The 25130-nt window shown below is 47.4% G+C and overlaps 1 protein-coding gene across 1 annotated transcript in view; it reads right to left on the reverse strand.

Annotated features, from left to right (window-relative positions):
- Positions 1-482: 482 nt before the first annotated feature.
- Positions 483-25130, reverse strand: part of LOC123396315 — a 42861-nt gene continuing 18213 nt past the window's right edge. The window contains exons 4-36 of the mRNA XM_045091281.1: positions 23112-23226; positions 22046-22816; positions 21648-21948; positions 21082-21551; positions 20385-20511; positions 20181-20305; positions 19398-20068; positions 19163-19280; positions 18959-19075; positions 18656-18750; positions 18098-18249; positions 16155-16210; positions 15852-16065; positions 14807-15223; positions 14435-14712; positions 14229-14314; positions 14063-14149; positions 6436-6697; positions 5926-6348; positions 5728-5824; positions 4140-4450; positions 3924-4034; positions 3642-3809; positions 3367-3495; positions 3177-3266; positions 2956-3062; positions 2687-2835; positions 2230-2303; positions 2064-2159; positions 1811-1933; positions 1620-1703; positions 1401-1541; positions 483-1125 (exon numbers count right to left, since the gene is read on the reverse strand). Coding sequence (XP_044947216.1) covers positions 790-1125; positions 1401-1541; positions 1620-1703; positions 1811-1933; positions 2064-2159; positions 2230-2303; positions 2687-2835; positions 2956-3062; positions 3177-3266; positions 3367-3495; positions 3642-3809; positions 3924-4034; positions 4140-4450; positions 5728-5824; positions 5926-6348; positions 6436-6697; positions 14063-14149; positions 14229-14314; positions 14435-14712; positions 14807-15223; positions 15852-16065; positions 16155-16210; positions 18098-18249; positions 18656-18750; positions 18959-19075; positions 19163-19280; positions 19398-20068; positions 20181-20305; positions 20385-20511; positions 21082-21551; positions 21648-21948; positions 22046-22816; positions 23112-23226 — 6901 coding nt within the window. The 3' untranslated portion in view covers positions 483-789. The remainder of the gene's footprint in view (positions 1126-1400; positions 1542-1619; positions 1704-1810; positions 1934-2063; positions 2160-2229; positions 2304-2686; positions 2836-2955; positions 3063-3176; positions 3267-3366; positions 3496-3641; positions 3810-3923; positions 4035-4139; positions 4451-5727; positions 5825-5925; positions 6349-6435; positions 6698-14062; positions 14150-14228; positions 14315-14434; positions 14713-14806; positions 15224-15851; positions 16066-16154; positions 16211-18097; positions 18250-18655; positions 18751-18958; positions 19076-19162; positions 19281-19397; positions 20069-20180; positions 20306-20384; positions 20512-21081; positions 21552-21647; positions 21949-22045; positions 22817-23111; positions 23227-25130) is intronic.

A 25130-nucleotide genomic window follows, 5' to 3' on the forward strand; every position in this document is an offset into this window, starting at 1 on the left:
AGCTCCTGGCGGCACGGGCTAGGACTGGATGGCTCGTGGGACCGAAGGGAGCGAACCTGCCTGCAGATCGAGACGGGGCATCAGCGATCTGGAACCTGCCTGCAGATCGAGACGGGGCAGCAGCGATCTGGAACCTGCCTGCAGATCGAGACGGGGCAGCAGCGATCTGGAACCTGCAGCGCCTCGGCCTGGTGCCTCGCGGGACTGGATCGGGACGGGGCAGCAGCGATCTGGAGCGGACCTGCAGCGCCTCGTGGAAGGAACCAGCAACCGATCTGGAGCAGCCTTTGAGACGGCAGCTGGACGGGGAGGAGAAGGAGATCGAGGACAGACTTCGATCGGAAGTAGGAGAGAAGGATCAATCACACGAGTTGCAGCGTGCAAAAAATTAACCTAGCTCTAATACCATGTTAGGAATAAGCAACTTGTATTCCCATGAGACCATAGGCCAATATATATACATGTACATGTGGTGGATTATATGCAGGAAGCCCCTTATATATTGAAATAAATACAAAGGGGTACATGATTTATATTATAACTCTAACAAGCTGTACTTTATACCTGTGGTAGATGTGTGTGCATGCGTTCTTCCTGTAATTGACTATAGAAAGAAGGAAAATTCCAAATTTCAGGCCAAACTAAAAGCGCGGCGAGAAAAAACGGACGAAATGTTCCGTGCGCAAAGTATGCACATGCCGGGGCCAAAACTGTTGTACAAAGCTGGCTACACATGGCGGCCAGCTATCGCGTGGATGCATTGCAGGCGGTGATCGCCAGCCTGCCTGCTTACTCGTCGTCTCTCCTGTCGATGAAGCTCAGGAGGAACCCGCTCACGATTCTCCTGGCGATTGGGTTGGGTATGTGGCGGCACAGCCGACCGTCCACGTAAGCGACGACACCGGAAGCTGCGAACCTCCCAACGGTCCACAGCCTGCTCCGCTTAACCAGGGCTCCTCCGCCGGACGACGATTCACCTTCGTCTTCGCCTCCAGTGGGTGGTCCCTTCACTTTGGTCGTGACCTCCGCTATGGCCTTGGTGGCCTCCCGGTGCAGCAGGCGCACCGCGAAGCTCACAAACAGGTGCTCGCACAGGGTGAGCACCGTCGGCGCAATCTTCCACTCCTGCAGGCATTAACAAGTCCAGATTTGTTTTCATGTCATGTTCCTCGTCTGAGATATACTCCCTTCGTTCCTAAATATTTGTCTTTTTAGAGATTCAATTATGAACTACATACAAAGCAAAACGAATGAATCTACATTTTAAATTATATCTATATACATCCGTATGTAGTTCATGGTGAAATCTCTAAAAAGACAAATATTTAGGAATGGAGGGAGTAGAATAAGAGTCCTCTCGGGCCTCGACATTAGCGGTTTAATGTCAAGAAGGAACTTACAGGCTCATTTCGCAGACGGCGCCAAGATCGAACCGAATTGGCGTCTCCTTTTAACAATGCCTTGCTCACGAGAAAGCCCTTCACGTTTTCCACAATTTCATTTATGAGAGCGCTATTCGGTGGTAGATTTTTTAGGAAAACCTGGAAAGGCAAAGTCCCGATGATGATGAGAACATGCAGTGTGTAGAGAGCAAAGGCAAACAGACACAAGGAAGTTACCAGGTCATCAATCACCCTCACACGAAGGTACTCTTGTTTATACATGACATCCAGCATAGCTTGCAGGTATCCTTCGATGTATAGCTGAGCAGCGACAGAGGGCATGTTTAGAAAGAAAATAGTGGCATGTCTCAGTAAGTTGTGAACATAAGCCCTAAGCTTCGAAAGTGATAATACTAGTAAGGCAGAACCTCATCAAGTCCAGGGCTATGATCAAGTTTGATCTTTCTGTCTGGACCACCCTCCATTATAGCCTGCCCTAACACAGATGGCTCCATTGCCAACCTCAACATACCTCTGTGGAAACCAGTAACCTACAAAACAGGAAAATTGCTTTATACTTTTTATGGCTGCAAGGCAGAAGTCCAATGTCCTGTGTAATCACATGATTCCTTTCAGAAAAGGGTGGAATTGGCAGGGGAGAGGAGGGATGTACGTCTGTACCATTCCATTTAAACCATTTGTTTCTGCTCCTTTCACAACACTATCTGAAACTTCCGTGATAGCAGCAAAGAGAGCATTTGAACTTGCAGTTTTAACCTACAGAAGACCCAACATTAAATTAGTCAATTGGAGGTCATTGTGGATCCAGCAAGTTTCAGAAGCTCACAGTTTTCCCAAGATCACCAAGGTACCGCTTTGTTCCACCTGATTTCATATTTTTGCTTATAAACTTAAACATGCCTGCACAAGCCACAAATGAGGAAAGTCACACAGTATTCTGGAAGAAGCAGAAAATAAAGCCATAAATTTATGTCTATATCGAAGTATAAAGTAGTCTATTGTTTAGATGAAAAAGATAGATATTATGATGGTCGTTGCCTAAGATAGTCAATGTTCCAACATAGTTCATGCCTCAGAAGAACATGCAAAGTCACAACGGAAAAAACCTCGAATGAACATCACAGTTAAAGTTTTGGCAGCAGGCATCATTCAAAATAGGACAGGGCCCTATAGATCAGTAAAAGTATCTTCTTAAAAAAGAAAGTTATCTAGTTTGAAAGAATAATCCGATGATAATACAATTATCACGAATCTTTCTCCAAAGAACACATAACACATTTTACCTATGGTAAGCCCAGGGAGGTTGAGTGAGCCATCGGAAGGGTCAAAGAAAACATCAAGAACAGATGAAGCCGAGTCGTCAAACATCGAGGCGAAAGATGGAGGAAGCAACGAGCTTCCCTTTGTTACATAGATTGCCCTCAGGACATACCTATTATCAATTACTCAAGATTAGTCTTGTGTTTGGATAACCAAAACTGAACAGATAACACCATAAGAAATGCGGAAAACGGTACAGCCATAGCTTTTGAACAAATAATCGTTGATGTACCATGAATAATGCTGGGCACATTTCAGAAATAGCTCACGGAATGTAACCAAAGCATGATTTAGGAGAACACCATTGAGCTCCACTGCTGAATTACTTATCTCAGGAACCTAGGAAAAGGAATAGGTAGAACAAGACCATTTTAAAGTACTAAATATGAATACGAATTTAATACCATATGAATTGAAAAGGAATAGGTAAGTCAAGAGCTACTTTAGAAGTACCTTTATAACACTGTGCAATAGCGCTCTCAGAGCCTCTTGAGAAGAGCTGTAAGATGTCTGTGATCTTCCAGGACGAAAGCTTGCGATGATCTTTAGACATCAGATTCATAAACGAAACCCGATCAGTAACTCGATATTAAAACTAAAATGTAACAATCAAAGAAAATAAACAAAAGGAAAATCAAGGCACCTTAATTGGATGTACTTCGAATTGTCTAAAATAAAATTGTGTGCTCGGTGTACCAGCAGGAGCAAGGGATGTTCTCCAGAATGGTACAAGCTTCATTAACGTTTCCTCATCGACCTTCAGATCAATCGGCTGTGACATCCTTTTTTTCGTTAGAGGGCTTATGATTATGGCATTTTGTAGTGAAAAACAAAGGAACCGACTATAGAAACAAAAGAAGTACTCTAAGACCAGAATCTTCCAGGTATTAACAAGATGTAAGTACACCGCTTTCATACCTGCAGAATTATGGAACAGTAGTGGACTTGTCTGACACTGGAATTCGTTGAATTGAGTACGCAAACTATACGAAGAATATTTTCATTGAGAGCATCACCCTGAAGCTTGTTCATCCTGAAAATTGATCCAAAGGAAGCTCCATCCCACTTTTCATCCACATTTACTGACTGCAAGGATTTCATGTTTCAGAAAATAGAGCATGTTTTGTTTCTATCCATAGATAATCAAGTCAAATGTGGCGATCAGCATCAAGAATTAAAGTCACAAGGATCTATACTTACATAAACTGCAACATCCATGTTCTTATGTCTATCTGTGATAATTGAATCAGCAGATACACGCTGAAATGTTGCCATTAAGATTGTAGAGGGTGACTGAAGCATTTCGTCGCTCTTCAACAAGGAGAAAATTACAAGATAAAATAAATCAAGATAAACTGCAAACATTAGCAACGATATCATCATGCTCAGGCTGAGTGAACTTAGAAGAGAACAAACCTGGCCCTTATCAAGAAGATGAATACACATATAAGATATTCTGAACTGTGCATGTGCTATAGGCCGTTGAATTTTCTCAGCTTTGGGATTCTCTGCATGTTCACATATCCGTAGAACTCTGGTTAAACCATCGGCATACACTTCATAGCCAATCTTAAACACCCTCGGTCCAAATGAATCATCAAATCCTTGTTTTCCTGAACTGAGTCCATTACTAAACGAGAAATCCAGATTGAGCCTGCTACGCATCTTCAAGAATGGCTTCCATGGACTGATTTTGTCAATTTTGATTTCACGGAGTGCTGGTGTATCTGTGGAAAATCAATCAGCAAGTTACAAATACAATTAAAGAACATTGTGAGCACTAAAAAATAGTGCATGAAAGTTGATAGGGCCTCCAACAGAGGAGGCAACCTCACCAGATCGGAAGTATATCGGGGTTTCAGCCATGCTCCGGTACAATAATTAACTCAAGAAGGGAGTTATATTACTGGAACAAAATTAATGGACCGCGTGGGTAAACTAAGGCTCCCTAGTCTGTTGTTCGATCACTTCTGCTCTTCTGCGATTATTCTCTGTACAGTCCCCAATATACTGCCAGGGCCTTATCTACAACTTTTCCCTTAAGAAAAAGAAAAATGGGCCGCAAGGGGTAAACTCTAGACTAGATGAGCTAAGCCAAGCACGTAAGAAAGCCCAAGCACTAGTATGTAGTACTAGAGTTAAGAGAAATATCTCACCAAATAGTGAAAGACCTCTTAAGACAAGAATTTATGTGAATAACAAGGCACATATCACCAACAATGTTTTCTTAACAAACTCTGTAAACCAAAACTAGTAGAATGCTTGGTAGGCATCAATATTTAAATTGTGTTTCATTCCTTTAAAGTTGCACACAATGCGGAAATTGCTTTTGGTGGCCGAGCTCCATGGAGGCCTTTAAATTTGAAATTCAAATTTCATGAAAATTCATATTTTTACATTTCAAAAAAATCTGAAAAAAAAACAGGGATAAGTGAAGGCGTAACACACATGTGTGTAAATTTTCAGAAAAAAATACATTGAAATGAGGGCTGTGCAAAAAAGATAAATCTGAGGCTTTTTTACACATGACACTATTCATCATTTCAGGTCATGAATTTGTCTTTTTTGTGCAGATCGTATTTCAAGGTATTTCATCCTAAATTTTTGCACACATACACATAACATCCTTCTTTACTTCCATATTTTTTTCAGATTTTTTTGAAACCGAAAAGTTTGAATTTTGAATTATTCAAAAATTTCGGCCTCCATGGAGGCCGAGCTCCAAACGTCCGCACTCCACACAATGTGATTCGATAGATTGCTAATGTTTTCCACTCGAAGATATAATTTTTTTTTCATAAGAAGTAAGGTGGAGTGACTGCTAGCTCAGTGCTTATAGAACATTGACATTTTGAATTCGTGTTTTGCAGAGGCATGCAATATTTGAGTAGTGGAGTAGTGCAGCTCTTTGTGGACGACGATCGGTTTCATAATTACTATAACCGGCAACATAACACAATTATCAATAGAGGTAACTCTTGGGAATTAGGATATAAGAACTTGCCAACAATGCGCACAACCAACTTGCGGGGTAAACTTGAGTCATCCCATGCATACTGTTCTGATTCTTGAGGGCGTAGCATATCTGATTCGTCTGAGTCCTAGAAAGTCCAGCGAAATTCAAGATTTTGTCAATAATATCACAATCCATTGTAGTTCTGCTGATAAGACTATATCATAGAATTTAGAAATATACTCATACCTTCTGAAAATACATGATAGATGCTTTATTCAAGCAATTCTCTACCCGGTATGGTAGTGCAACCTTTGGTGGCTTGGTGAAGTGTAGAACAAAAGATGTATTCTCTTGGACAACATCAACAGAAGCAAACTGTTTCAGCTTCCCGTCTTGTGAAGTGTCTTTGTTAATCCCATCTATTACCATGTCTTCTGATCTTCTGAACTTCATGAAAAAACGGCCGATTGATGAAACACAAATTGGTCCGGACCAACCATATCCTGTTTCTTTTGGACAAAACTGGATAAAAATGAGTGAATCCTCAGATACATTTTTGTGCTTCTTAAGAAACAAATCAAAGTAGTTTCCTTCTCGTTTTTTTCCAGGTTTCCATGTCTGTAAGGTAGCCCTCTGTTTAGCTTCAATTGTCAATCCATCAATGTCAACCTAGTCAAATGATAACCAAACTCATGAGTACCAGATGAGACTGCAATCACAAACCGGTAAATATTTGTCAGAGCAAAAACGGAACACCTGAACAAGACATTGGCGAACGGCAACTGCAGTAGCAGACTCATTTGAGATAACATATCTTGGCACGATTAATACAACTTGTGATGACACATGCAAGCCATAAATAACAGGTTGTAAAGACATGCCGAAAGCTGCCATCCGATGGAGAAATATATCATCGTGGATTTCAAGAAAAAATTCAGTGAAACCAGATACTGCTTCTAAATCAATAAATGCTTCTGATCCTTTCTCGTCATGCAGGCTTATTCGCAGTTTATTTGACCTGTCATATGTCAGATTGTCAATTTACATAGTTAAACATGTTTGCAGATTTGGTGCCAGAGAAGGCATAGATAATCACAAACTGCTCTATATAGGCACTACAAATAAACGAAATGAATACAATCCTGGCTTTCTCATACTTGCATCACATAACCAAATATCATCAAGGCATAGAGCAATGTGGCAATCTTTCTAAATCAGAAAATACAAAATGAAGAATATATTCATTTGAATTGACACATCTGCATAGGCCCGCTGAAGCTGTTATGAAGTCCTATGGCTGGAACCAGCTGGTTCTGATTTACTCGGTCGGTTGCAGGAACTACAGTAATTATTCTCTACTGTTTTACATAGAATGCATAGGTTGTCAGAACTAAAGAAGGATGGAACATAAAACCTTGATAGTCAACTCAGGTCCGGCCAGTTCATGCCTTTTGGCCATGGATTACAATAGAGAATGTCCCTTCAGATATGTATATTTGCCTGATGTTTTACCAATCCCAATATATTATTTATTTTTTCGAGAAAACGCAAAGAGCCTTGCGTTTCTTTGTATTGAAAAGAAGGGGGATTACAACCTCCTAAGAGGCGATTACAGAATTGTTACAAGAGGATTAGTGAACATCCCAGGATGGGGGCATGACTACCCTAAGCCCTTTGGCCCCGGCTCTCGCCCAACACCTAGTCTCATCTTTGATCCTATCCAAGAGCTCGTCGAGCGATGGAGTGATATGGTCAAAGACACACGCATTCCTGTGTTTCCATATCATCCAGGGCACCAGGAGCGCGGCTGACCTCAGCGCCTTGCGTAGCGATGGTGGTGTGGCATCCCTCGCCCTCATCCACCAGTCCTGGAGTGAGGCATCATGCTCCGGCGACGGAGCCATTAGGCGCAACCAGGATAGGGTCTCGTGCCAAGCCTGCCTCGCGAAAGGGCAAGTGAGCAGCAGGTGCCTGATGGTCTCCGGCTCTTGGTCGCATAGTAGGCATCGGGCGTGATGAGGAAGGCCTCGGTGAGCGAGCCTTTCCGCGGTCCAGCATCGGTCCATGTTGGCAAGCCAGTGGAAGAACTTGACCTTTGGTGGAGCCCAACCCTTCCAGATGAGCTGCCAGGAACGGCATGTCGACGATCCGTGGAAGGTGGGCCGGTAGCAGGACCTCGCCGAGTAGACACCATTGGCCGTCCATTTCCAAACGAGCTTGTCCGGCTCGGTGGACAGTATAGTGTGCGCCACGAGTTGCCATGTTCTCAGGTATTGGCCGATCTCTTGCAGACCCACAACTCCGCGAATGTCTCGGGCCCAGGCATTGCCGGCGATGCCCTCCGCCACCGTCCGCGCTCTTCTTCTGTTCTTGGGTATGCATAGGTATAGCAGGGGCGCGAGCTCACATATAGACTAACCGTGCAGCCAGCGATCTTCCCAGAATAGGGCAGACAGACCATCGCCAACCACCATGGAGGTGGAGGCATAGAAAAGGCCAAGCTCCTCATGTGAGAACTGCAGGTCGAGGCCTTGCCATGCACGGTCCGCGTCCGTCCTCGATAGCCAAAGCCATCGGAGTTTGAGTGCAAGCCCTGTGCGCTCGAGGTCTCGGATGCCCAGCCCGCCATACGCGATCGGCCGGCAGACCGTGCGCCAGTTCACGTGGCAATGCCCTCCAAGCGCAACCTCACGGCCAGCCCAGAGGAAGCTGCGCTGGATCTTCTCTAGTTGCTTTAGAGTTTTCTTCGGGGACGCTAAAGCAAGCATCTGGTGAATGGGGATCGCGCTGAGCACCGATTTTTACAAGTGCCAGCCGCCCAGCCTTGTTCACGAGCCATGCTTTCCACGACGGGAGGCGACCAGCCACGGCGTTGACAAGCGGCTGCATCTGTGCCGCAGAGGGTCGGCGGGTGGTGAGCGGGATGCCCAGGTAGGTGATGGGTAGGTCCGCCGTCTGGCAGCCGAGAACCTCCAACAAGGCAGCGCCAGACTCGTAGCCATGCAGGGTCGTGGCCGAACTCTTGCCGTAGTTGACCTACAGGCCCGATGCGGTCTCAAAGATACCCAGGATGCTCTTCACGGCGAGAACCTCATCCATCTCAGCATGGCAAAACAGCATCACGTCGTCGGCATATAGAGAAATGGCCGGGACGTTGCGGCGGGGGTGGAGGCGCCGAAGGATGCCGGTCTGGAGCGCCCGGTGCATAAGGCGGGCAAGCGTGTCAACCGCCAGGACGAATAACTGCGGTGATGTGGAGTCGCCTTGGCGCAGCCCGCGACGGTGCCAGATCGGGGGGCCAGGCACTCCATTGAGCATGACGCGGGTGCTGACCGAAGATAGAAGAATGGCCAGCCATTCCCTGAACCTGTCCCCGAACCCATATTGGCGCAGAACCTGAAAGAGGAACGGCCATGATATGGAGTCGAAGGCCCGCGTGAGATCTAGCTTGAGCATGATGCACGGCGCGCCCAGGTGATGGAGCATCCGAAGGGACTGCCGAACGAGGATGAAATTGTCGTGGAGCGTGCGTCGGGGAATGAAGGCGTTCTGGTTGCGACTCACCAGGCTGTCAAGCTTAGGAGCGATGCACAACGACAGAACCTTCGCGAAGGTCTTGGCCACGATGTGTATCAGGCAAATCGGCCGGTAGTCGCCAAGCTTGTGGGTGTCTACGCGCTTCGGCAACAGAGTGAGCAGGGCTTGGTTGAGCTTAGTGAACCCTCTCCCGCGTAACATGTAAAGCTGCTCAAAGACGTCCATGATGTCTTGCCTGATGATGCTCCAGCGGGCACGCAAGAATTCGGCGGTGAACCCGTCCGGCCCTGGTGCCTTGTGCGCCGGCATGCGTCTGACCGCAGCCCAGATCTCCTCGGGGGTGAATGGCGCCTCCAGGCTGTCCAGGTCGCCGGGCGTGATGAGCTGCTCTAGGTTAAGCGTGTGCGCCCGGTCCGTGGCGGTGCCCAGCAGCCCGTCAAAGTGTGTGAATGCTGCGTGAGCCATCTCCTCGTGATCGCAGAGCACGTGCCCGTCAACTAAGAGGTTGTGCACGCGGTTCTTCTGACGACGATACGTGCACTGTCTGTGGAAGAAGCTCGTATTCGCATCGCCCTCCGCGAGGAAGGAGATGCGGGCGCACTGCCGTGCGATGGTGCACTCAAGGGAGGCCATGCCAAGGTACGCCAACTTGAGCTGCTTGCGCAGCCATTCTTCCGGCGGGGTGAGCTGATGGCTCTCCAGTGCGTGGTCAAAGCGGGCAATCAGCTCGCGAGAGATGGCCAGCTTGTCCCGGACATTGCCCGTGGACTTGGCACTCCAGCTCGTAAGGGCGCGGGCTGTGGCCTGCAGGCGCCGGACCAACCGCTGGAAGGGATCGGGGTCGTGCACCGAGCTCCAGGTCGTGGCGACGGTGTCGTGGAATCCATCGAGGCGAAGCCAGTAATCCTCGAAGCGGAAGCGCATGTGGGCCACGGGCATTGGGGAGCAATCCAGCAGCAGCGGGCAATGATCGGACACGACGGACGCTAGGCAGCGGAGGTGACATTCCCCGTGGTAGTCCCCCCACTCCGCGGTGCATAGAACCCGATCGAGGTGCACAAGCGTCGGCGGCGACTGCTCGTTTGACCATGTGAAACGGCGCCCGTTGAGGTAGACCTCCTTCAGGGCGAGATCATTGATGGTGCGCCGGAACCGTCCCATCATGCGGCGATTCAGGGTGCCAGAGTTCTTGTCCGCGTCGCGGTAGATGAGGTTGAAATCGCCACAAAGCATCCAAGGGCCCGGGCAGGCTGCGCGAATGTCCCGCAGCTCTTGCAGGAACAGGAGCTTATCTGGGTCACTTTGGGGGCCATACACCGTGGTAAGCCACCACGGGGCGCCGCTGGGCACGCACACCTTCACCGTGATCGCGTTTTGGGTGAACAGGGGGTCAGAAATGGTGACAGCCCTACTCTTCCAGGCGATGAGGATGCCTCCGCGGGTGCCGTCAACCGGGAGGTAAGTGGAGCCATCAAACTCGGACCCAAGGATGTCCAACACAATCGACGAGCAGATCAACGCCATTTTCGTTTCCTGGAGGCATACAATGGATGCACGGATGGTACAAAGTAGCGAGCAAATAGCGCAGCGCCTAGCGCGCGAGTTCAAGCCCCTGACGTTCCATACCGCTATTTGAGGACCTGGATACATGGGAATGAGTTCGACATCGTAACACCACCAGGCTAGTGCGTGCAGACCATGGCATCGCCCGCCGAGGAAGCCAGGCCTGCAGGGACCGTCCGGTCGACCAAAGCAGCGATAGCCTGCAGCACCGGCAACCTGATCGGCGTGGCAAACATGTCATCATAGGCCTTCATCTCGGCGGGGGTTATCTGCTGGTTTGTGCCCACTATCCCGAGGATGCGCAGGATCTGCACGACCGCCCTCCGATCAGATGTGCGAGGGGCAGTGACGGGGGCATCGGCGGCTGCAGAGCGCCCCCTCCTGGGACTGAAGTTGAGGGGGGGGCGGGCGCTTCCCGGGGGAAGGCAGGACCGCTTCGAGCTGCTTGGTAGCCGCGGACAGGAATGCGCCCAGCGTCCATGCCTGACAGGCGGAGGCGCAGTTGCGCCGTCCTTGCAGGGTGATCGGCGGCTAAGCGAAACGCCCTGGGGCCAGCGCGCGGGAGCTTGCGGCGCTGGACTCTGAATCAGGGCGATGTGCGGGCCTCTACAGAATCAAGAGGGGGCCGCTGCAGTAGGGGGGTCCCGCCGCTGGCCCGGTCTGGGGAGGCTCTTCCAGAGTCGGCGCGGGCCCGACAGCCCCGTCAGCAGGCGTGTCTTCGGGCACAGACCCAGCTACAGCTTCGTCTTTGGGCGCGGGCCCAGTTGCAGCTGCATCAACGGGCGCGGGCACAGCTACAACTGCACGGGCCGGTGGGGTCGAATCAGGCGCGACGATCTTGGCGGGAAAGGAAGAATCGCTTCCCGCCCTCTCCTCTTGGGCGCGCACATGGGCCGCGGCGGCTGGTCAAAGGAGGCTCGTGACGGGGTAGGTGCGACAAAGGTTGGCGGAGCCTCCTTTTGTCCCGACCAGGCTGCAGGTGGGGCTGTAGGTGGGGCTGGTGCGTCCGTCCTCTCCGGCAGCTTTGCAGAGCCCAGGCGCAGCAGGCCGTGATCCCGACGGGGCGTGGGATCAGCCGCTGCAGTGGCGGGCCCGACTGGATCCTCCTTGGTCGTGGGTGGGTTCAAATCTTCGGCTGCTGCGAGACAACGATTGGCGAATGAGAGCCCACCACCTGGCCCGATGCCATCAGCCGCGCCGTCCTCGCCGTGGAGATTGGTGACTTTTTGCGCTGGGGCCACCGGCAAAGCGGCTTTGGGCATCTCTTTGGGGCCCCTCTTCCTTCCTTTTCTGACGCCGTGACGGGAGCTCGCTGGGCCCTGCTGACCTGGCCATGTCAGCATCCCATAACGCTTTGGACGCAGCCCCCGCAGCGGCGCTGTCAAGGACGGCCAGCGCACCACCGTACCGGCTCCGTCGGGGCGGCCAGAGTGGCCATGGGCGTGCAACGCCAGTGCGTCCACCGCCATGCCGTCAGCCTGGCCGCTCTGCGCCTCGTCCGTACGTCGGCGTTTGCAACCACGACGGCGCGTGTGCCCAGGACCAGGGCCTTGGCCTTTGCCAGTACCATGCCGCCCGCCTGCGCCATCTGCATCGCCTCCGCCGCCATTACCTCCAGTGGCCTGGGAACCTGCCGGAGCAGCCCGGATCAGCTCCGCCTTGGTAAGCGCAATGGACACAGGGAACGTGAGAGTTCTGATGGACGGCGTCTCCGAGGGCACGCGGCCAGGCAGCTGCTCGACAATCTCCAGGACCACAGCGCGCCTGATGTCGGCTGGGTCGTGCGCCCGCCCGAAGACGCGGAAGACAACCATGTCGTCGCTGGAGCGTGTGCGGGGGTGCAGGCGCTCGATCCAACAGCTTCCACCCAACACTTGTTCGGCGGTGGAGAGCAGCCAAGCGTGGGTGGGAATGCCGCGGAGCTCCAGCTCGACGCGGTATTCAAGCCCACCGGCGCCGGCGTGGGCGAGCTTGCACCAGGGCCTGAGCGACAGCACAAGACGCGTCGAGCTAATGAAGTGCTCGCCACGGAGCCGCCGCATGGTCGCCAGGGAGGAGAAAATGATCAGGAAATCCTCCGGGTGGTGCAGATGGACAGAGAAATCCCCCTCCGCGAGCTCCAAGGAGCAGAGAAGGAGCTCGGCGACCTCGTCGGCGGACACGGACGGTCGGTTGCCCGTGACAGAGGCCACCATCGCGCGGGCGAGCACCTGCTCAGCCTCGTCCATCTCCTCGGTCTGCGCCATGAGGACGCGAGCTGGGATGTCCTGGAGCGGCGGCCGGGCCAGAGGTAGAGGGGGCGCCGGAGCAGGAAGAGCAGGGGCTGGGGGAGGGAGCGTTTCCCGGGGACGCGCAGCCGGGGGAGAAGCTCTGGCGGGGGCTCCGCGGTGAGGCCGGGGTTGCGGGTTCGCAGCACCACGCGGGGAGCGCGGAGGCGCGGCAGCGTGCCGCCGTCCACCACAGTCACAGGATGCGTGGCCGGACGCGAGGCAGCGCCGGCAGCGGATGTCGTTCGGGCAATCCCGAACGCAGTAGCGGTGGTCTAGGCACCGGAAGCAGAGGCCCGCGAGCTCCTCCGGGGAAGGGTTGCGATGGCGCGAGGGCGAGGGCTTGGCGGGCGCATCTTGGCGCGGGCGGCGGCGTCGTTCCCGACGGCGGGCCTGCTGGAAGCCGTCGGTGTCGAACGCCAGCCCGCCTGAGACGCGGTGAACCTCCGAGCGGGGACCGAGGCGGTCCTCTGCGGGCTGACGGACAGCAGGTGCGACGCGTCCAGGGGCGGCTGCGACCGGCAGCGCTGCTGCGGCCGGCGGGGTGCGGGCGGCGTCTCTGGACGAGCGCGCCGAAGACTCGCTCTCCGAGCTGGACCAGCGGTCCCCGTAGGAGACGCGCTCGCCGGAGAGGGTCGTTCGGCGGTCAACAGGGTCAGCCACCACCGGAGCCATGGCGCAGGGAAGCGGGAGGGCGCGGGGGAGGGCCTGCCGGCGGGGACGGCGTCAGCAGTGCGGCGCGGTGTCTAGGCTAGGAGGAGAGAGCAGGGCGCGGAGAGGGAGCGGAGCGAGCCATCTGCCGGGCCCCAATATATTATTCAAAAATAGTATTGTTGAATTAGCATTATGACAGCACAACAGGTAGCAATCAAGATTACGTCGAGTACGGAAATTATTTACAATTTGCATAAATGAATGTTATACCCGCTCTAATGGCTTGCTTTTGTGCCTGAGCTACTGGATTACATAAGGCTTAACAAACAAATGAACAAAACTTAGGGTGATTGCTTGCTTACTTTGTAAACCAGGAGCTCATTGACATCGAGGGCAAAATACAACCACTTTGTGGAGGAAGATTAATATTGTCTTTTCCAATTTCAAACCTGCAATGAATCAGCACCGTATGAGCAACTCCGCCAGAAAGCTTACCAATTATTTAGCATTACATTCAGCATCACATACGCGGGTAGTGGTTTTTGACCGGAAGCTGTGCACAGCAAGGAGTAGTCACTTGTATTTTGTAGTGTATATCTTGTGAAAAGAGCAACCTGAACAATCAAAAGATCAGAGTCATCAGGTACATCATTTTGTTTTCTTCAAATTTGTAAAGCATGCAGTATCAGCAAATATCACCGGAAAGTGCAAAACATAACGTCGCCTCATTCTACCTCCAGCAAGCCTTTCTCCTGACGCAATAATCTTAAAGAAGAATGAAACTTCCCAGGAACAAACTCTAATTCTAGATCAAGGAATTGAGCTCGAGCTGTCTGCTTTTGCATTCTCTTGGCCCAATCACCACTATTAGCTGCCTTGGACTTTGAACCATATGAAATTAGTGTGACTGAAAAATTAAACATGGCAGGATTCACATAGAAATAAGCGCTTGAACCACTTGTAATTGTTGCCTCCTTTCCAATGAGGCCAAAACTATCGTCTCTGGTATTCTCTACAATATCATAGTAAAAAAAATACTAAGTTGACATAGCAGTCCTTTTGTTTGCTTTCTTCAACAGTTAAATGCTAATAGAATAAGACTTTACCCGCTTTTGAGTCAGTCAGAAGCACATGTATGTCTGTCTGCAAGAAATTGTACACTTGAACAGTCGGGTATATAAAAATTTCTCTTTGCAGTTGTAATGCCACTGATGCACTCCTGCTAGACACACGAGTACCATTTGTAGGCTGCAAAGGCACATCTCTAGCCAGAGTATGAATTAAAAAATAAAGATCCGTCACATGTTGACCATCAACGGAAACAGGGCAACTCAAAGAGCTGAAAGAAGACTTCATGGAATCACTACTGAAGGCTTTTCTTATGTTGTAATTAAGTTTTTCTATAACACCAGATATGCGAATTGCTTTTTCGCCGGTTATGTCTTCTGACCATTGGACTAAAGTTGCATGGCTCGGATTTGAGTGTTCGGACATCTCAGGTCTAATTGACAGCATAAAATTTCCTGAAATTTGAGAACAGTGGATTGAACAATTGTTAGAGAAGTGCCCTCTTGAGCTACAGAAATAAAGAAGGAACATATTTGGTTGTTCAATAAAAGGTTGCAACCATAAGGAATTGAATTACATGTAACATAAGATGGCATATTTCGTGCGGATAAGTATGAAGTTCACTACAAATGGCATGCATTATCCATATCACACTACTATGTAAGTCCTAAATGAAAGTTAGGACCGCTGTCCAGGGCAGTAGCACTGTTAGAAAGCACAACAGAAACCATTGCACAAGCCATATTAAGAAAGCAGATGGAGACTCGCAAGAAAAGGAAGTTAATGTCTGAAAACAGACCTGATAGTTATAGTATGGACAAAGGAAATTTACCAATTTATATACTCCCTCCGTCCGGAAATACTTGTCATAAGAATGGATGTATCTAGATGTATTTTAGTTCTAGATACATCCATTTTTATACATTTGTACGACAAGTAATTCCAGACGGTGGGAGTAGATATTAAGAACATTTTATGACTTCATTCCTACATATTTTCTTACGCCTATGCAGTAAGTCATGAGATATTAGATAACACATAGCAGATGATAATGTTATGCCAAGGAAAGGTACTGTTACTTGCCAAGGGCTAGAGACATCAGTGCTTTTTTGGATCCTCCAGATAAATTCATAGCGTCAAATACTCCAGTAGATTCATCAACCATGTCACCACTTCGAACTGTGACAAGCGCTGCCTCTTCATTGTCATTTTGTGGCCTCTGAAACCGAAGTTCGAGGGGAAAGTCACTCTTATTATATATCCTCAACAAAGGTTGGACTGAAAGCGATAAACCTTCCTGCAATTAGTCAACAATTAAATATGAGAAAACACAATCATGAAGTATTCAGTAGCTAGCATAAAATACAAGAGCATTTGCTTTCCTACCACAGAATTTTGGGACACCTTGACCACAACAAATGGTCCAGAGAAGCGTCTTGAATCTACAGTGCTCAGAGGAACAAGAACATCACAGTAAAATACAGTCATCACTCCACAAATAAAATTGAAAGTAACTATTAGAAGCCTAGAACATGGCTTTCCAGTCAGACTTCCGAGTATAACAAGACAAGACAATAGCACATAATAGTTATTGCCTAAGGGTTATAGAGGGGCATGCCGTACATTCCCAGTTCCCAAATGGAGAACCCACTGCCTTCAAAATGGATTGGTATCATGTAAATCAATTTTTCGCCAAACAGAATGAGTATATCAGGGTACAAGAGTGTCCTTGTGTACAAGTCCATGAGCAACTTCCCTTGGAAATACATGTATTGGTGAAGTCTGTTCTAGGTGCCATTCCAGTGCACCAACTCCTCGCCTTCGCGCCACCGAAAAAGACTCTTCGACAAATTGAGAAGATCCAGCGTGGCTTCCTATGGGCTGGGCGCGCAGCTGCCAACCGTGGCCACTGCCACGTCAACTGGAGCCGCGTTTGCTGCCCAATCTCACAAAGTGGCCTTGGAGTCGAGGACCTCGACCGCGCTGGCCTCGCAATGAGATTCCGATGGCTATGGTTCTCGTGCACCGATCATGAGCGCGCTTGGCGTGGCCTGGACCTGCAGTTCTCTGCCGAGGAAAGGGCACTCTTCTTCGCCTCCACCACAATGATCATTGGAAACGGCTTAACTGCACTTTTCTGGGAGGACCGCTGGATCAATGGGCAGTCAATCTCTGAGATCGCCCCAGCACTATACAGCTGCATCCTCAAGCGCCGCGGCAAAATTCGGACCGTCGCAGAAGGCATACAGGGCCACAGCTGGGCACGAGACATTCATTGGGTCGTGGGCATCAACGAGATTGGCCAATACGTACAAGTCTGGCAGGCAATCAAACACTTCTCCCTCTCGGATGCCCCTGACTAGCTTGTGTGGAAGTGGGCGGCGGCACCTACACGGCCCGCTCCTGCTACCTCGCCACATTCCAGGGATCCACAACTTGTTTCTCTTGGAACCTCATATGGAAGAGCTGGGCGCCGCCACGTGTGAAATTTTTCCACTGGTTGGCTAACCTGGATAGGTGCTGGACTGCTGATCGCCTCGCTAGGCGGGGTCTCCAGCACTAGCCCCAATGCCCATTGTGTGACCAGGCCCCCGAGACGATGCGCCACTTACTCCTGGAGTGCCCCTTCGCCAGACAGACTTAACATGAGATCCTTGCCTGACTCAGGATGACCAGTGCAGGCCCAAGCCAAGAAGATACCCTCATGGACTGGTGGCTCCACGCCAAGCAAAACAAACCTGAGCAGATGCGCAAGGGTCTTGCCTCCACGGCCCTCCTCACGCCGTGGATGATCTGGAAGCAGCGCAACAAGTGCATATTCAACGGTGCCCAGCCTCTCGTCCATGTCCTGGTCTCTAAGATCAAGGATGAAGCCGAGCAATGGGCACATTCTGGTGCCCGTGGCCTGCGGGTCATTCTGCCAACCACCTGGGATTTACATTAAGTTTGTATTCCTGTTCTTCCCTGAACTTGCCCTCTTAGGAGGGCTGTAACTAAACTCTACCTTTTCAATGCAATGAAACACAAAGTCCTTTGCGTTTTCCCAGAAAAGAAATACATGCATGTGTGTAAATCAACTTTGTTAAAGCTGAGGCATGCCACAAGATTATACCAGGAATATAGTGATGTGTGTAAACAAGACATAGTTAATTTTAACACTGCTTATCTGAAATAAATAACCACAATCCTCTACAAGAAGAAGAGTTCAAAGATAAGAGTCTTCGAGTCAAGCAATATAAGCCTTGGAACTAGACGACTTACAGAACACAAATCTAGAATCCAACCCTGTGGTGTTGAACATTGATGAATATAGTTGTTGAAAGAAGTACCTTTGAGGGACGACGCTAGGGTTCTCCATGCAAAGATGCCAGACTCATGGAGAGAAATATTAATTGGAGCAGTTGCAAATGCCCCTTCCTTAAATAAAGAAATAGAAACGACGCTCTGATCATGTGGGCGATTATCATCAAATACCAAGTTCCTGTAGTAGGAGGCAACATAAAAAGAAAGTCAGAAAATAATAAAAGAGCATTGCAATAAATAGAAAAAGAATCAAAACTGTTACAATACTTTAAAAGAGAGTGAAAGCCAGAATCATCAGTGCGGAAACAGTGAAGAACAATTTAAAGGTACCAAATACTTTGGTCAACAGCTGAATGTTTATTTTGAGAATTAGCACAAACGAGGTTTTAAAAATCGAAAGACTAAAATCGCAAGCATGCTCTATAAATGTTACTCCATCTGGCTTCCTAAACCTACACCACATTATATGATTAAAAACCTGCAGGACTATTTTATTCATACACTATTTGTTGGTGACAATGTACAGAACGTATACCTTGCTCTGAGAAAATAAATTGTTTAGATAACCAACAAAATGAACAGACCTCAAGAAAACTGAAGTTGACTGTTGTCCAGGAACTATTGCATCCCCATTATTTTGAAAATGACATACAATTGCCAGCCTTGAGTTATTCTCTATCTGCAGAAGCAATGGGCATATGCTCATACATCAGTAAACTAAAATCCACTATGAAACTAAAATCAGAAGCACTGATGCATGGTGCAACACATCACCTCTGAAACAAAGTCTAGCATAGGTAAGCCCCAAAAATCATCAATCAAACATATCATTTCCAAGACAGTAACATGGTATTAAAATATTTATATAGAACAGTTCAAGTTCAAACCTTGCAGCAGTTAGGAAAAATAGCTGAGTTTCTCACAGCATATGGGCCCATCACACCTAACTTCCCAACCAAATAAAGCAGCATGTCAACTGAAAGCTCATTTATGAAAATATCCACCTGCAAGAATGAAGGAGATGCAAAATCATGTTACAGAAAAATAATTTTGACTAGTTCAAAATAGGCATATTATATAAAGAACTGCACCTGCTTTAAATGAAAGAAGAAACGCAGTGGGGTCCCTCTACGCCTAGTAACTGGATCTTGGTTGAAAAATCTAAATCGTAAGAACACATAGGAAGTGATAGGTGAGATAAGATCCTCCCTGTATGTAAGATAGAAATAACTCAGATTCCAATCTCCAAGTCAACATTGAAGAAACAACTAAAAACAGCATTAGTCAACATAGTAATGACTATAGAGAATTTAGCACAACACATACCACATATTTTTGCGGGCATCGAAGTACTGCCCTGAAACTTTGAATGAACTTAGAATCCTGATCTTGGATGGGTATATTTGTGTGACAACACGGATATCATTTATGCAGGTTTGGACAAGTGGAAAAACATCACCAGTATCAAACACTTCATGGGTAATGGTAAAAACAATCTTATCAATACTAATGGTTATATGTTGTGAACTTGCAACAGTTTCCAACCTATCCATTACAGCAGAAGGCAACTCATCTTCGACATCCAAATAAGAGTTACCATCCAAGTTCATATTGGGAACAGTAAGCCTTGCAACATCAGAGAATAGAGATTCATCCAAAACCTTCAACTTAAATGGATTTCCTGGCTTTTTCACAAACTCCAGTAGACCATCCACAAATGCAATGCCATAACAGTTTTTCTTGTTCACGAGATGGTAAGAACTACTTGAAATGACCTTGCAAGAATTACCATCATCTTCGTCATCCTCAAAACTATCAAACCCGAGTGGAAACATGCTCCACAGCGAACCAGGCTTGTCAAGAAATGAAGACATTTCAACCAAATCTGATCCTTGGGAGAAACTAAGGGCCAGCTCTTTGCCTTCATCAGTTTGTGCGCATAAAGATAAAAGAGAAATATATGGTGTGTCTGAGCCCCATCTCTTATGGTGTTTCACCTGAAAATAGGTCAAAATGATTTTACACCCGTGCACATTTCCTACATCATCTGGTTAGCTGAATATTATCTGTGAGAAATTCATCACTGTATTATAGGTACAAAGCTAATACCTTAAATAATGCATGTTCACCAGCAAGGGAATAATGGTATGCACCGACCACTTGATACTTCATTCCAATATTTTTGACTGATACATACATCTGTTGATCAAGGTCTCGTATAGCCACGATTGCTCCTATTGTGACAGTAGTACATGGGTTAGCACAGTGAATTTAAGTGACAAGAATCTAGTTGATGTCATTAAGCATAACTACCATCAGGTATAGTGCAATCTATATTGTCCAGCTGTTCTTGCTGAGTGGTGTCACCAATCTGTATTTCCTTCTGAGTTGCGGTAGAACTCAGCACTCCATGAAAAGGGGCAAGTAATGAAGAGATCATCTGCATAGATCCAGATAGTTAATTCATACAATAAAATATGCTGTATATTTGTATGAAAGTTAACCCTAGACAACCTTAAATACCAGTATAGAATGATAGGATGATCATAGATTTCGTACTGCAATGGATGAATTTCCATGTTCCTTGCGGGACATATTATATCCAAAAGTGTGTATTTGTGAAAGAAGTGGATACAGATGTTGTATGTTGGCAAAAGAAGTGAACTTGATAAGTAACCATGGTTAGGTAGAGAAAACTGCACAAAGCTGTAAATAAGGTAGTAGCCTATCATATGACATGCTTCAAGGAACAACAGGGTAGCAACAGTGGCAATATGCAGGTAGAACCATGGAGCTCCAGTGTTGAACACAAATTTGACGAGAACTTCTAAATTCATTTTCTACAGGATCTAAAACAGGGTGCTGAAGGGCTATCTCGTAATTTAGTACTAGCAATTCCTATAAATTGTAGAGAAAGCACAGAAGAGCAGGAAAATCTATCTATAGTATTGGTAATAAAATAAACTCCCAACCGCTGTCCAAAAGATGGCAGGTAAGATTGAGAAATCACCTCAATGCTTGATAATGATATCGCTACCTCCAAACCAGAAACAAAACCGTTTCCACGCCAATCACCACTTAAACACATCAAATTAGAATCTCTATCCAATTGTTTTTTCTCTATCTTAAGAAAAGTAGAGAGATGGCTGAGGATATAACTCTTATGTGAAGAAAATTCAAGTGTATTGCCTGTTGAACTTTCTAATGTAGAAGTTGAACTTGAAGGAGCATCACGGGTAACACCATTATCTGCTTCTATAAATGGAATATATTCTTGAATTTCAGACTGAGATGTAAGAACAGTAGACTTTCTGGACCGAAAACGGGGTGCTGGCACATCTTTCAATTGTTCATGGGCACTCTTGGGCATACTGCTAACAGTGGAGACTGAAAGACACTTCACCTCAAACAAGATCTTCATGCCAAAATTCAATAGTTGAAGACTTGCGTCAACTTCGAGAGTTAATCCCTGATAAGTACCTAAGTGCATGGAAAGAACATTAATTATCTGAGAAAAAAGGTTAAATTCTCTCCTTGGCAGTGCATTAAAATGAATGCGTTTATAAGCTCAGTTACCGGATTCATCCGCAACAGCAAGTGTTATAGAAATCCGAGATAAATCAATATCCAGACATTTGATAGCATTCAAATGGGATTCCTCACTTTGTGAATGAACACCTAAAGACACCGGTGATACTTCCCCCTGTGTATAACTGTTGATCACATTAGGGTCACTTTTTGGAGAGACTGAAGTTACTGAATCTTTGGCTAAGTTTGAAGTTGCCCACATTGGGAGATCCATAAGCAGCCAAAAATAAATTTTGCAACAGAAAACAAGCTTAGCTAAGAAAATTGTTTCAAGAAAGATCAAGCCACCCTGCAAAACCAAAGTTATTGAGAATGTCTTAGTATTAAAAACAACCAGAAAATGTGTTACTTGGGAACAATTGAGAAAAAATATTGATCTCTCTAACCTGGATTTTGCATTTGAAAATCTGAAGATTATCATCGATCAACAGAGAGATTTTCTGTCTGCTGGGTTGATTGACTTCAGTTAAATAGTTGTGAACCCTGTAGTCTCCAACATAAACCTCTGTAAATTCAATTTCAATAGAATAGCAAATTCCCAAAGAATCAGAAACGCGACCACTTCTAGATTCATGTACCATTTTCTCAATGGTCAAGCTATCTCTAGTGGGGCCAACACGCAGATGGAAGGTGCATTCTGTTATAATGAACTGGTTCTTGTTATATGGTAAATTACTAAGCATAGTTGTGTATTCAACTTGCTTCTCAAATACCACAGACTGAATTCCGGATAAACTAACAAGGATGTCTGTACATTGTCCACCAAGCAGAAGTTTCAAAGAAGAACTTCTGATGCAGAACCCAACACCCAAAGCTAACATATCATGCAATTCCTGTGTTGTTATCCCCTCAAATATAGGAGAGCTGCTGATGTAGTTTATGGTGTTATTGATAAAGACAGCAGGATTCGGAAAAAGTCCACCACGTGAAGTACTAAAGATGATGTATATTGATTCCAATTCAAGTTCCACTTCAACCATGAGTTCTGTATGTGAGTCAATTGATTCTTCCTGGGAAATACGATCAACACCAAGATCTCTTGTGCTCCCAATCACATTTTTATTGCAGAACGATGCTAGTCTTCCAATAAAATCTTGGGAATACTTAACATTAACCAAGTCAGAATTCAATGCCACCAGATGCATACTTTCAATAAGCTGTAACGACAGCATACTGTTACTGACCACAACAGCAGGCATAGGATAGAATACCAAGCACAGAAAAATTAACAGCAATGGGAATAGAACTAGTTTTTTATTTGTCGTTTATAATTTGGAATCTGACATGATTCTGCATCCAAGTCGTGCACAACTCAGCTCTTGTATGACTACACATCTAACAATTGCCACAAGTAGCAAAATATCATAGGTCACTATGTTTACTGAAAAGATTCTACAATATGTCCTTAGATACAATCATGTTGAAAAATTTACAATTTATGCAAACACAAACCTGGCAAACAGTAAACAATTCATCCATGTAGAACAAAGCAATGCAACCAACAATTCCTCCTCCCAAGTTCATTGACAGAACGTTTCTGTCTGCGAAGAAGGAATGCACATACTTCCTGGAAGGTGTACATATAAAAGGATGTCAAAAAAAAAATCTTCGACAAAACACACTTGACTCATGATAATTCAGGCCATGGCAGCTAATTTTCGATTTAAGAGTTAACTGTAAAATGCTGAGTTTCAAGTGTTGAGAAACAATTTAAAAAAATATATAGAAGAAACTAAAAGTATATTCATTGAAATTTATTGTCATGTGGAGTCAGCCCTATAGGCGCAAGGCAGGCACCACACGGTCTGAGCCTGCACCGGCCTAAACTATGGCCTAGTTTAATTATAGAAGTTGTGTTAGATTAGGAGTCTGGGTTAGTTGGAAAGGTTTAGTCCCATAGAAGGCTACCCTGCCAACTCCCAATTAGAGTAACATACTAGCAACTTTCAGGCGCATAGGTGGGAGGTCCAAGAGGTCCGTCCGTAAGTGGCGGTTAGCGTGATTGTCGGGGGCGACTCCCGAGGCGATCCGATCTGGCGTTGTCTCGCCGGCCGGAGTCAAGACGGCCGCCGACTGATCTCAGCCCACCCTGGTCCAGGGAGTCCTCTCCAGCCACGACCGCAGTCCCTCCCTAGCCACCCCGATCCCTCCACATAAGCCTTCCGTGCGGTTCTAGGGCACACGGTCGTAATACACGTTAAACCCTAGTTTTCGAGTTGGTCTTCCTGATCTCGTCGACCTGGCCTTCTTCCGACGAGGATCATGGAGGATGTCGAAGGGATGCTCAGGGGTTTGAAGCTGACGGCGGCGGAGAAGAAAGGCCTGAAGGTAGGGGAGGAGGAGAAGGGGAAAGCCGCGAGGTGGGAGCAGGATGATCCGCAAGCAGTGGGGAAGTTGTTCTCCGAGAAACTGGTTCATGCAGGCGTCATTGGGCATACGATGGGGAGGATCTGGTGTCCAATCAAGGGGCTTCGATGTAGCGAACTTGAAGAGAACATATTCCTGTTTACGTTCAAACAAGCCTCGGGATGGCGACGTGCACTGGAGGATGGTCCATGGTGGTTTGACAAGGAGTTGCTCGTGATGGAGGAGTTCGACCCTGACAAAACGGTGGACGAATATGAATTTAGTATCATCCCGATGTGGATCAGGGTTTATGGCCTCCCGCTGGGATCAATGAACAGAGCCATGGGGGAGAAGATCGGCAAAGATTTCACAGAAACACTGGATGTGGATGTGGGCTATGACGGCAAAGCTATAGGGAAGTTCCTTCAAATCAAGGTGAAGCTGAACATCAATGTTCCTCTGATGAGGGGCTTTGTATTGGAGCGGGAGAGCGACAATGAGCAAATGGTGGAGGAGGAGAATCAGCAGGAGCATACAAAAAAGAGAAAGCTGAGATGGTGTCGCTTTGAGTACGAACACTTGCCAGATTTTTGCTATACCTGCGGGATTATTGGACATAGGGATAAGGAGTGTAAAATGAAGCCGGCAAAGAATGAAGCACCGCAATTTGGCCCATGGATGAGAGCTGAGGAGGAAAATAAGAAATATGCGGAAGGAGTTAGAGGGAAAGGGATGAGCAGTAGATCGAGTGAAGAAAGCATGGGGGCGGTGGGCTACAGACAGAGTGGTTCCGACCGGCGAATGTATCAGCTGGGACGTGGAGGTGTGGGCAGAGGTAGTGCAGCCCTATCGTGGCGTAAAGACGATACAGCTTCACGCAGCAGTGGTCGTAACAGCCAGGAGGAGGAGAGGGAGGTGACTAGCCCACTCAAAGCTACAACCAAGGAGGATGGTGCTGGCTCCAGAGGTACATCGAAACAGTTAAGCTTTGAAGTTAAAGAGCAGGTGGAAAGCAGAAAGGAGATCGAAGGAGCGACCGTAATAGTGCCTCCTAGTGCAGAACACAAGGAATTGCAGAAACACCAGCCACGCCCCATGGGACGGGACAAGGAGGAACGGGAGGGT

This window comes from Hordeum vulgare, chromosome 5H (assembly GCF_904849725.1).
Source record: "Hordeum vulgare subsp. vulgare chromosome 5H, MorexV3_pseudomolecules_assembly, whole genome shotgun sequence".
Classification (NCBI taxonomy): domain Eukaryota; kingdom Viridiplantae; phylum Streptophyta; class Magnoliopsida; order Poales; family Poaceae; genus Hordeum; species Hordeum vulgare.